The sequence below is a fragment of the Andrena cerasifolii genome, chromosome 2, assembly GCF_050908995.1.
Source record: "Andrena cerasifolii isolate SP2316 chromosome 2, iyAndCera1_principal, whole genome shotgun sequence".
NCBI lineage: Eukaryota > Metazoa > Arthropoda > Insecta > Hymenoptera > Andrenidae > Andrena > Andrena cerasifolii.
The window spans coordinates 17878577-17890840 of NC_135119.1; the positions used below are offsets into that span (position 1 = coordinate 17878577).

At 41.8% G+C, this 12264-nt stretch overlaps 1 protein-coding gene across 6 annotated transcripts in view; it reads right to left on the minus strand.

Moving 5' to 3' along the window:
- Positions 1 to 1082: 1082 nt before the first annotated feature.
- Positions 1083 to 12264, minus strand: part of Cnn (phosphodiesterase 4D interacting protein centrosomin) — a 58524-nt gene continuing 47342 nt past the window's right edge. For 3 of the 6 annotated variants that reach the window (XM_076831287.1, XM_076831283.1, XM_076831288.1), the window contains 9 exons: positions 12009 to 12239; positions 11543 to 11896; positions 7253 to 7360; positions 4535 to 5776; positions 3807 to 4094; positions 3417 to 3641; positions 3144 to 3347; positions 2516 to 2747; positions 1083 to 1889 (listed from right to left, as the gene is read on the minus strand). In XM_076831287.1, coding sequence (XP_076687402.1) covers positions 1678 to 1889; positions 2516 to 2747; positions 3144 to 3347; positions 3417 to 3641; positions 3807 to 4094; positions 4535 to 5776; positions 7253 to 7360; positions 11543 to 11896; positions 12009 to 12239 — 3096 coding nt within the window. In that variant the 3' untranslated portion in view covers positions 1083 to 1677. The remainder of the gene's footprint in view (positions 1890 to 2515; positions 2748 to 3143; positions 3348 to 3416; positions 3642 to 3806; positions 4095 to 4534; positions 5777 to 7252; positions 7361 to 11542; positions 11897 to 12008; positions 12240 to 12264) is intronic. The other 3 variants (XM_076831286.1, XM_076831285.1, XM_076831289.1) reach the window with 3 other exon arrangements.

A 12264-nucleotide genomic window follows, 5' to 3' on the forward strand; every position in this document is an offset into this window, starting at 1 on the left:
TTTCGCCCGAGATATTAGCGCGACTAATTCATGTTTAGTAGAATTAATATCTTTTAAGGATATTAAGTATTTTGAAAAAAGCTTGATTTCTTCGTAATATTTCGGAGAAGATAACATTCTTGGTATAATGATTTTCTGACATTAGGATGAATTGTTGTTACGCATCATCTGCCGGAGCAATGATGGCAAATATTTTTTATCAATCGCTCCTATTTGAACTTCTCCTAAGTTTACATACCTAGTTAATTCCTGGATCATAATTCTTCAATTCAAACCTTCCGGTAACATTCACTCTTATAAGTCCAGGATTCACCAGTGTATCTTAATACATAAAGCAGAAAGTTTTTGTGTGTGTCGCCTAAAGCATTTTCGAACGGTAAACTCCCGGGGGGTATCACGAAAATTGTCCCAAGCTCATTATACCTACCTAATCCAGATAAACATGGCTATTTTCACAAAAAAAATATAAATAAATAGAATAAAAAATTTTTTTTTATAAAATCAGAATCCAAATTTCGGGTGAAGCTGAGTAGCAAATCTCGTATTGCATACGTCGTCGTGCAAAAATGGGTGATCTTCAAAAATTTGATCGCACCCGGGGTATACTAAGTAACATCCACACGGAATGCACATAATTCTGCGACAGCAATTTTTAACCATGCGACCATTCTAACATATATGTCCGCGGTAATGCACTTCTCTAGCGAGAAAGCGCGCGAAAAGCTTTGCCATCTGGTGGTGACATCACGCTACTGCTGCGGGCGAGGTATTGCGCGTGCCGAATATGCGCATGCGCGCGCGAAGTAGCAGTCTTATACACGGGTCACGTGGTCTGCAAAACAGCCGTACACATGAAATGTTTACACGTAAATTACATGTTAATAACGCGTTTCTGAGACATGCTACATAGCCTATGTCCATCGTAGAGTATGCAGGAATAACGTGTTAAAATTTGAGGAAGATCGGTTCAATAGGTCGTGAGTTTTGCGCGAACATAAAAAACGGCTCTCTCTTTATATAATAGTATATATAGATATAAATACAGATTTATTAAGTTGCCAAAGGTAGTCATAGAAAATCCCTCAAATGTCAATGGCACTTTATTTGCGAAGACTATGTACAGATGCTGTGTAATGATACATCGGGCGTTCATATGTACACGCGCGCGAATTTCAGTCGCCGAGAGAACGAAACACGACGAACGGGGGCAGTTTTCGAGTCTGTGAAACGTTTACACAGATCGAAGAGAAGAAACAATCTACAAAAGGGCTCGGGTACACGATTATATACAAAAACTCGCAATATACAGTTCCACGTTGGTTCGCGAAGTACGCTTTTGATCGTCGTTTCGTCTCTACGTTTCCTTCCTATCTTCGCGTCCCGCGCATGTATGAAAATACTTTCTCGTAGCTTTTACAAGACACAACAGGCGGCCGTTGCTCGTTAATTTATAAAATTGCAGTGCGTTTGATAACGATTGTTCGTGATTTAAAAACGAAATAAGAATTGGGCAGCGAGCTAAGAGCACGCATGGTAAAAGCGCGATTATAAAAGAAAATAATAAATGGTGATGTCAGTTTTTAAAATATACAACAAGCAGCGACTTTACGTTCCTTTTCCTCTTCCAGTACACGATAGCTTTTTTTTCGTTTGCTCGCATTAGTCTTCCCACCTCTGTCAATTATCTAATGGCTCTTCGTACGTTCTTGTTTTCTTGAGTATACTCTTCGTGATCTGTAATTGCTTCGTTATCGCCTTCTCGACGTTCTTCTTATTTTTATTCGACGTGGAAAGATGCTGAAAAGTATCTTCCAATGCCCTTCTCGTTTTCATCAGCCGTCTCTTCAGCGTTTCGTTCTCTTGTTTCAAAGCTTCCACTTCATCTAGACCTGAAGAATAATGTTTTGGGGAATTATTTTATGTCGTTGCAAAATGTTAAGAAAGTAGTACTTATACGCATATTAGCAGAGATTTCATAAAGTCTTTAATCCTTTAGTGCCCCCACCACCTAGATCCCGTTGAATTTATATATTTTTATAAAAAAAAATTATTTTTGTTTTCAGTGGTTAAATTGTATAAAATCAATGAATACAAATTTAAATAAATAAATTTTTTTTAATACAAATTTAAATAAATAAATTTTTGTCACATGTCCCGGGGAGCTTTGGAGTCCACATACCACTTTCTTATCGCATGCAACGTTATCGATTCCGAATAGAATACCATCACGGCGACACTAGCATTTAGAATTCACATGAAATATGGAGAGGTTTCCAATATTTTGTGAAGTGTGGGTTGTGAAATTGAGGAAGTAAAGTGTAGTACGAGAGTGGTGGACTTTTACCGACTTTACCGGCTTCTGTAATTCAGTCGAATATAGTTCCAGAGTCATCGCTGTTTAACGTATAGTCCGTGGCAAAACCACTGAATTTTCACGAAGTTGATATTTCAGTTTGTGTACCACGACTCTCATAAGATATTACCTCCCTTTATATTAACACCTTATATTAAATACCTTCTATGGGTAACGGACTTTCGCTATCCACTTCTCGATTTGGCCTGTTATTATTTCCGTTATCCTCGTCGCTCAACAAATTAGTCATGGACTCTGTAATTTTCAAAGTGTCTTTCAATGGCCTCATAGTTGTGATCGCCGCATCACTTTCGATCCCTAAATCTGGCGAACAACTTGATTTACTGCGTCCACCAAGGGTTGGGTAGCTCATAGGTACCCAGTATTGTGAATTCTGTAACAAATCAATTACAGTTTCTTTATGTAATTGTAACCAGGCTATCAGTAGATGGTTTCTCCCTAAGTGTATGATTACAGACTCGCGAGTAGCTACAGCAGGTGTATATAGCTTATGGGGCAAAAAGGGGAATGATTAACACAGGAAGTAATCTCATGAGAAGTCGACATGAAGAGGGAATGGCGCATTTGTAAGTAGCCCCTATAACTGTGTCATACGACTAATATTTTTACACACAAAAATCAAGTATTACAGGCAGAGATGACATAATTAATAAAAAAAAATACTTGTGCAATATAATGTTAATACTTTCGTAAAGAAAAATTTAAAAGGACATCAGTTTTTGCCCTCTCTAGGTGTTATGTCCCCCCTTAACAGAGACTGCATACTAACATTGTACAATTGGTATTCCTGCATGATGTCGTCGCAAGTTTGCTTGAGTATAGCATCAACAGGTATGGAAGATACACCGCTGGAGCTTGGCGCAGAATCACTCGCGTCGCAAACTGCAACGTGCCTCCTAAGCTCTTTGTTAGCCACGTCCAGCTCTTGTAGCCGTGCCCTGTGCGACTCGTTGATCTGATTCAGGTCCGAGATCTAAAATGAAGCGACGTGTAAAGACCACTGCGCGTGGTACAAACGGATTCTAGTAACCGAAAGCCTTACTTCCTTATTAAATTTGTCATGCATGGAACGGATGGTCATGTCGCATCTGCTCTCTGTTTTCCTCCCTTCTTGCTCCAAGCGTAATTTGTCGTTCGTCAGCTTCGTGTTCTCCACAAGGATCTGGCTGTGGGAGAGCGTTAAATGATCAAGATCCTTCGTTAGCGCTGATATGTTCACCTTGGCAGCTTCGTTTTCGTCCTCCAGTTTCTTGATTCGCGTCCTCAACTGAAATTGTAACATGAAATCGTAATTAAACATGGTGCAAACACTTGTTTAGCACGAGGTTTGGACTCGGGTTGGTCAGGTCAGATTAGATAGCAATGAATGTCGCCAATAGTGATGCAGATTCATTTAAGAAGCGTTTGCAACAGAGTCTGGAAGAAGGATTACCGTGTCGTTCTCTCTGTTGAGCGTAAGTAGCATTTCTGTGGCTTTTCTTTCAGCGTTTTCTTTATAATGCACCAATTCGGCCTTCTGCTTATTCATTTCCGCGGCCATGCCCTCCAGATCGACCAGCTTCTTTTCTAATTGCACCCTGCGAGCGCTGTTCTGTTTGCTCTCCTTCTTCAACGCGTGAAATTCGCACATCCTCTTTTCCAGAGACGATTGCAGCTTCTCGCAGAACTTCTGCGACTTTTCTAATTTGGCGATCAACGGCGATAATTTTTCATCGAATGCCTATAATGTTTAAAAAGTTCTATTTAAGACTTCAGCTTTGCTTAATTTCTGCTTTCTCATTTCCCTTTAATTCCTATTTTACAGGTACGTCTTTTAAAAGCACGATGAAGCACTGTGCAGGGTTTCTCGAAAATTACTATGAAATTTGAAGGTTTCAGTACGCATGGATACATAAAAGGTAACTACGAAACGTTCAAAGTTCTTTTTATCATCACTTTCCTTCTTAAATACCATTTCCCATTCTTCATTCAGCCAATATTACATTCCACATTCACGCACAAATTGGACAAATTAATACGCGTCTATGAAAGCCTGTAAAGGCTGAGTTTCCAGACGTTGCGGAAGTTAACAAAGAGACCACTCCACCGTAAATACAGCCGTTCGAACTTAATTTCCATAACAATCACGGATTCTACATTAAAACGAGAACCCATACTTACACAGTCGAAGGAAATCTTGCTAGTCAATTCATTCCTAAGCGCACTGAGCTCCGAATACAGATAAGCGTTCGTCTCCTTCAGTTCTTGTATCTGGTGGTTCGCTTCGGACTCGTTCAGGTCGTTCTGATAAGTCTTGTGATAAGGCACGTATTCCAAGGAGTCCTCGGAATCGGTAAATGTCTTGGTGTACTTGGAGAACCTGGGTCGGTTCGAGGACTTCTGATGCGTCTCCTGCAGCCCGATCCTGGCCATGGACACTGTTCTATCGGGCTCCGAAAACGCCTCCGAGTCCGATTGCGTGGAGGCTTGATTCTTCGCGGCGCTGAGCAGATTCTCGGATCGACTTTTCTTCACGGAGCTGTCGATCAACCTTGCGTTCAGTTCGTCCGGATTAAACAGCAGATCGTTGGTGGAAATGCCCTCCAGAGCGTTGACAAAATCGTCGGACAGTATCTTGGAGCTCATGAGAACATCGAGGACGATCCTCTTGTGCTGGTTACCGATGGTGTCCGCGCGATCGGCGTTCTTCAGCATCTCCTTCATGAATTTCACCAGGTCCTTCAAGTGCGTGCGCAGCAGCTCGCAATACTTATTGGCTCTCTCCGTTTGATTGTCGCCGTAACCGTCGATCTCCGTGGCGATGTCCGGCTTCGAGACCAGTTTCAGCCACTTTAGGTAGTCGACTTCCTTCTCCAGTTCATTCTTCTGGGTCACCAGCTTCTGTACATAGTCTGTCATCGTTTTTACGTCGATGGGCTCGCTGCCGTCGGCGTAGTTCAGTTGTATCACCTCATTGGTAAACGTCACCCTTATACCAATGTCGTTCAGCTCTTTGACCAGCGTCGACAGCTGCGCGCTGGCGCTTTCTTGCACGATGTCCGACTTGTTGCGGCTCCTTTCGTGGCAGTGGGTGGCGGTCATGTGGTTGTGCAGCTTGGCGATCTCCTTGTTCTTGCTCCACAGCTCCGTGTTCACCAGCTTCTGCAGGTTCTGAGTTTTCACCTGCAGGTCCTTCGACAGCTGCTCGATCCTCTGGTTCTTCTCTGCGATCTCCTCGTCGCGCAGTTGCAGCTCGCGGAGAAGATCCTCCCGTTCAGCTGTGGTATCGGGTTCGTTTTTCGTCGACTCTTTCAGCTTCTCCAGCTCAATCACCTTGTCCTCCAGTTGCTCCTTCATCGTCTGCTTTTCCACCTCCAACACTTCGATTTTCTGCTCCTTGTCGTGTAGACGCCCCTGCAGCTCCTGTCGAGGAAGAAATCGTGTTCCATCACCTCGGATAATCGGAATCTTGACGATTAGCTGAGCGTCTGATGATATAACGGCAGGGTGGGCAAATCTCGAATGTTATCTTGATAATTCTGGCCACTTTTTATTCAATGGCAAACTTTGACTATACTCGTTTCTCAAAATCAGGTGTGACCTGCACAGTAGTTGTATAATACTCATTTTGAAATTAGCTGAAGCTTTTATTTGAAAAACGTATGAAATTGATAGCGGTGTTGTTAGAGATGTTTGATCAAATACAAAATCGCTAAATTCTTTACCAATCGAGGAAGGGAAAAGAAGTCGTAGAAAATCGGGGAAATTTCTGCGAAAGATATAAAATACTGAACGAATATGAAAGTCATTTCTGGTTCAACAGAATGGTAAGAAAATTCGTGTGATAAAATTTTACAGCCACGAAAGTGGGAAAGAGGTTTACGTTACAACAATCGTCGTAACGCAAGTAGAATTAAAGTTCCATGGGAATTACATAAGTCTTTCAGAAGACAAAATTCACTTTCGTCTCGTTTCAACAACTAATGATAAATTAAAATAATATATAATGCAATTTTTCAGTGAGTTATGTCACTCTCATTCCTCGATGACTATGATTCGGTGGATGCAATTCCTTGAATGTGTAGATGATTTATCGCCCAATATTTATTTTCTCCGTTATTAATAAAAGAAACAGAAAATTCATCATAATAATGTATCAATCATACGTGTACAAAGTTTGCGTTTACAAACTAGTTAAAATCTTTAATCTTCATTAAAATTAGATTATAATTATTAGAATTTTTATTAAAATTGTAGTTTGCGTGCCGTGTTGAATAATGGGGGTCTTAAAGAGGTCTTAAGGAGTTTAGCAGACGTCTTTAAGACATCTTGAAAATCTGGACGTCTCCAAGACGTCTGTGTGCTATCAGAGAAAACACTTTCCTACATGAGCAACGCTACTTATAATCCTCCATTTAATTTATCAACTAGTTTTATATCAACTCTAATGATTGTCTCATAACCATGACCCAACAAAACTCCACTCCATTTATTATGCAACATGGAACATCCCAAAAACTATTTGTAAAGTATTAGACTTCTATTACAATTTTACATAAAAATGTATAGAACACTTGAACTTGAACAATCACAAACTTAATCATCAGGAAAGAAAGGACTGAACCTTTGATTCGACGATGGAAAAATCTCTGAAACACATAACTTTGATAGTTTCAAAGATCAAACACGATAATCATAACTTTCCCTTTCAAATTAATTTTCATCAGAACTACGAGGATTGTCGTGCACTTCTTTTTTAATGTAACTACGTACTTCCTTGAGTTTTATCATCCAACGAAACATCGTTATACCGAGCTTCGACGTGATTCAACCCATTAGAATAGTTTTTGGGAGTCCAGACAGGTGTTATTAAAAGAAAAAAATAAAAGAAAAGTTTACCTCCGATTCAACTTCTATCTGCTTCTCCAAACGACTCTTCTCGGCTTTGATGGTCTCTATTTGGTCTCGTAGGTCGTTAATTTTCGCTTCCATTTCGTCGAATCGTTGCTGCACATATAAAGTATTGTTCGCGTGAATAAAACTCGGCGGTGAATCGGTTGAACGATTTATTTGAGGAACAACTGCGATTACAGAGTGGTGTGGGTGTACAAAATTGCGTGCGACAATTTGCATCAACAACGGCGTGCGAGGTAATCGAGGGGAATTCGTGTTTCGCGGGGAACTCAGTTTTGGAAAACCCGTGGACGACAGGTGGGGGGAAAGAGCGGAGAGGTGGCGGGGGTTAGAGGGAGCGCGACATTGCATGTTAATTAACATCGTGTGGGGTTCGTTTTTCGTGTTAAGGGTAGTGTTAGATTTTCGGTCTCCTTGACCAACTGCGCGGCGAGACAAGGGTAACGATATCTGGCCCCTAAAAGGAAAGAAATAGATCTAATTTGTAATTTTCTCTTTTTAATTCTAGCCTCAGCTACACCGCCCTTCTGTTAAAAACAGTTTTACCTTAGAACTTTTTCAGTGTAGTGAACAAAATCGTGAAGAACCGTTAACGATTCCGCGGACATGCGTGCACTTGACTCGTACTTCGACTGAACAACCCTTTCCTCGATTTTTATTTACGAATTCTACTCTAGAATACAACCCTTTACAGCTCTAAGAGTTTACAATGACTGAAGGAATAGAGTACTATACAGAACGTACTGTTCGCCTCGGGTAAAAAATTCTAGCCACATTCCCAGTAATTATTTAAATAACAGACGAATGTGAAATACCGCAATTAAATGTAAATCGAAATGGACGAATAAAAGACGAGAAGTGGGATGCATTCAATCAGTACCGAGTCAAGTGTGCACATACCAAGCAGAAACATTTTATTCTTTCAATAACGGAGCCACGAAGGGATGGAAATTTTATCCCCCACTTTCAACGAATTTTTTATTACACGAAAAGTCAGTGTACGTTCTGCGAAAAATCCTCAGATCACTCTGTGCAGTTACGTTACTACTGTTCCACGAAGAGGACGCTCGATCCACCTACCTCCATTCTCATCGAGGCACACAAACAGGCGAACATTTTTAATTCGGTATACGTTCGATTTCGGTTCGGTTAATAGTGCCCGACTAATCCTTTCACAGATACTCGACGCTAATGCTACAGTATCGTTAGCACTGGCGAATATCCGCGGGGCACGATAGTGTCGTTCCTCTCGGAACTGATCTCCAGAATTCAACGGGTTTAAGAACCTTCCCTACGGCAAGATCCCACCCTTCCGAACTAAAGTCGTCGCTTTTGTCGGCTGTGTTTCGTAAAAGATCGCACGTTCCTCTGTCGGATCTCGTCGGGTGTCGTTTGATAAAGAAAAAAGAAACAAATCGTCACGGCAGTTTCAATTTCTCTCGAAGGTCGTTCTAGTCGGCAAACAGTGGAGAGAGGGATGCCTCGATGCGCCCTCGTGTCTCCTAATCGTGGTCTGTCGATCGAGTTCTAGTCGTTTTCTTCTCCTCTTTTTCCTTCTCTTTTTTTTTTTTATGTTTTTCGTTTCTTTTGTTATTGTCGTTCGTCGTGGAGAGAAACCACGGTGATTGGAACGGTCGGGACGGATTTTCGTGCGAAGACTGCCGGGAGCGGATCGCGCAGACTTCGCGAGCGGACTGCCGCTATTATTAGACGGAAGGCATGTCTTCGGTTTGGTATCTCGGAGATACGATGCCGCCGGGACATGGTCTTCCACGAAAATTACTCGATAGCCGGATATCTAGCAGCCTCTCGGTATATAGGTGCTCGATTTTATTAGGCGCCCCCAGCAATTCGCGCTCGTTTAGCGCGGAATTCGTGTGGGACGGGCATCAGCGGGCATCAAGCGCTCTCGGTTGCGATGCTCTTGCCTTTTACAGACTGCCGGCACTTCTGTGCTACTATTTCAAGAGTAATTTCACAGTTCCTCGCTCGATACGACGGGGCGCGATTGAATTCACCCCGGGAAATTAAGATGAACACGCGGGCTAACTGGCTTCTGAATTAATCCCCCGTTTTTAGAGGGTGCTAGTGGTTGCTTGACTTTTTGGGTGGTATGCAATTTTGTAGTTCAAACTTGACGCTTCATGGGAGGGTGATATTTGTAAAGAAAGATAGTGCGTACTTTGAGAGACCTGAATTGGTTTTTTTTTTGTATTGTGAGAGGCAGGTACTGCTGTGTTTTTTCTTGTTTGAGATGTAACTTCGTAGATCTGATTTAATGTTTCGTAAGAAGCACGAGATATTCGATAGCCGCGAGGTGTAAAATCTCTCGTGAGATTTTACGCGAGACAAAACACTTTTCTATCACGAGACAGAAGTCTGAACAACCAAGTGTAAATAATGAAAATAGTCGCGAGAGGTGAGGTTTTTGAAAATATATCTCAAGAAACTTGTCAAGTGAGAATCTAATTTCATGAGACTAATGACAAAATAGTTGAAAAATAATCAAATAACCGTGTCTCACATGAGACTTTAATCTACGTTATTGTTATTCTTTTATTTCCATTATTTACATTTTGTTGTCGCTGAGATTTTTGTCTCGTGTTAGAAAAGTCTCATGTAAAATCTCATCGTGGATTTGCACCTTATGAGGGGCCTGGTTTAATATTGTGGCTTCTGAAATAGCTTTAACATATCTTCAGTGATCTTTTGCATTGTGTAATGGCTTTCGACGTGGAATTCCTAGTAATACCTAGTAGCGATGAATTAGTGTTTCGAAAAGTTGCTTTGTAATTGCTGATTTGATGTAGCAAAATGATATTTAAGGAGCTCAAAGAACGTAGGAAATAATATAGCTCTGAGTCTGACAGCAGGTTTGTGTTTCGGAGACCCCTGGGTAACTGGGACCCTGAACTGTAACCTAATTAAACTATATATAGATTCGTCCATGAACAAACTTCGCCTCGGGACATAATGGAGGAGATGCCGAGGATGTTTTTGTAGGATGGACAGATTGTTTAAAGGTCTGATGTATGAAATAGATTGTTTCGTTCGCGCGTATTTCAAACTCCCCAGATATTGATAAATTAGTTTATCAAGATTTAACTAAAATTATGGAATCAGACAATTCTTAGGCGAAACGTGAGCAATTAATTTTATTCGTTGATAGCTTTGACAACAGATTACCGATTTGCCCATTAATTTGCAACTGAGCGCCTTAAACAATGTGTCATTCGATTTTCACATTAGAGAATATGAAACGTGCATTGAAGTTAATTAGTGCAGGATTCAGGCACGCGTTAGTGAGAAGGCAGTGCGATAAAACAGGGCGATTTTCATGGAATGAGTTCTGGATCAGTTACAAGGGCGATATAAAATATTGTACAAAAATTTATTAAAATCTGTCGGAGGAATTAAAAAACGTTTTGTTTTCCTTCTGTATGGATGTAATACAACTATATAAAACACAAACATCCCAGTTGCTTTCACTTTTAGCATTCACATGTGGCGTGCATTAACTGCAAATCCGTGCGAAAACGTAGGCGCAAAGAAAGTAATCACTTCCTAAGGAAAATGTGAAATAAATAAATAAATTATATAACGTCTCGTTGAACTTGAACAGTATTAAGGAAAATTAAATAACACGGAAGAAACATCAGTGGAGGTCACGATGAAAAAAAATAGTACAAAAATATTGAAATTTTCAGACCAGTCACGACTAGAAGTTTTTCTTTCAACTCGTCGCGAGTATACATAAAGTCGCAGTGGAGATCTAGAAGAGTTTGCAGAATCGGCTAGCTTGTAAGTCCCAATTATCGATGCGTACAGATATTTAAAAATAGTGAACGGTACCCCAAAGCGATAGGTGTCATGCAGTGAGAGTGATGATGGCGAAAAGCAGAAAAGGAGTAGTAGAAGTAGATGTTAGGTGAGTTCAGTGTCTCTGAAAGAAAGAGAAACGTTTGGTAATGCTTAGCCATCCCGTGATTCTTTTTCCTCTGTAAGCGGAACGCGTTACAAAGTTCCAAGTATCATCTCTCCGTTTCTGAATATCCGTTAACGCGTCGTGCCCCGTTCAACGATCCACCGGATCATTACTACAGTCAGCGATCCCTTCGCAAATGTTCACCGCGATCGTTAAGTGCTCACGAACAAAGAGGAGAATCTAGGGAAAACAGCGCTCAGCCTCGAGCCCAAGGAGCAGACTTTGTTGACCACGTGATCGTTCAGAAACGCAGAGATAGCCGAGCAGAGTCGAAAAATCATGATGTCGACCTGATTGCTGGGATCACGCTCGGGATCGTCCGTCATGTCGGTCCTGAAGTCACTTCGGACGAAATGGTCGTGCCCGTCCCTCGTTCCCTTTTGGTTCTCGCCCTCCCGTAGCCTGTTCAGCTCGATCTCCAGCTCCATGATCTTCTGCTCCTTCCTCAGCTTCGTGTTCTCCAGCTGCTGTTGCCTCTCCATGAAACCTTGGATAGTCTTGATCGCCTTCTCGTGCTCGCCTTCCAGCTTCTTCATCTTATATTCCGTACTCTCGGCGTACTTTTGCACGTTGCACAGCTTCAGCACCAGCTGCTTCCTCGCCTCCTCTTGGCGCTTCAGTTCATTGTCCTTCTCTTCGAGCTCCTGCAGCAAATACGTTACGTTAATACGCATGATCTGTCGATCGAGCCTCGTTAAGGAAGTGCGGGTGGAAGGGATTGCGCGCTGAAGGGGGGCTGTAGGAGTTCGAGTGAACCTTGATGAAATTTCTCACGTCTTTGACCTCTCCGCTGAATGTTTGCAACGGCGACTTTACTCTCGTTGACCTTTCTCTGTTCGGTTCCCAATCGAGACAAGTGTTTCCCCTCTTCGCCATCCCCTGAGCACTCGTCACCTTCTGTCCCATTTTCGACTGCAACGGGTCTTCAGTTGGATTCATCGCCGACGGGCTGCTTGGTGGCGAGCGTTTCGAGTAACCGTTTTCGAACTGCAATAAAAATCGATGTCAGGGA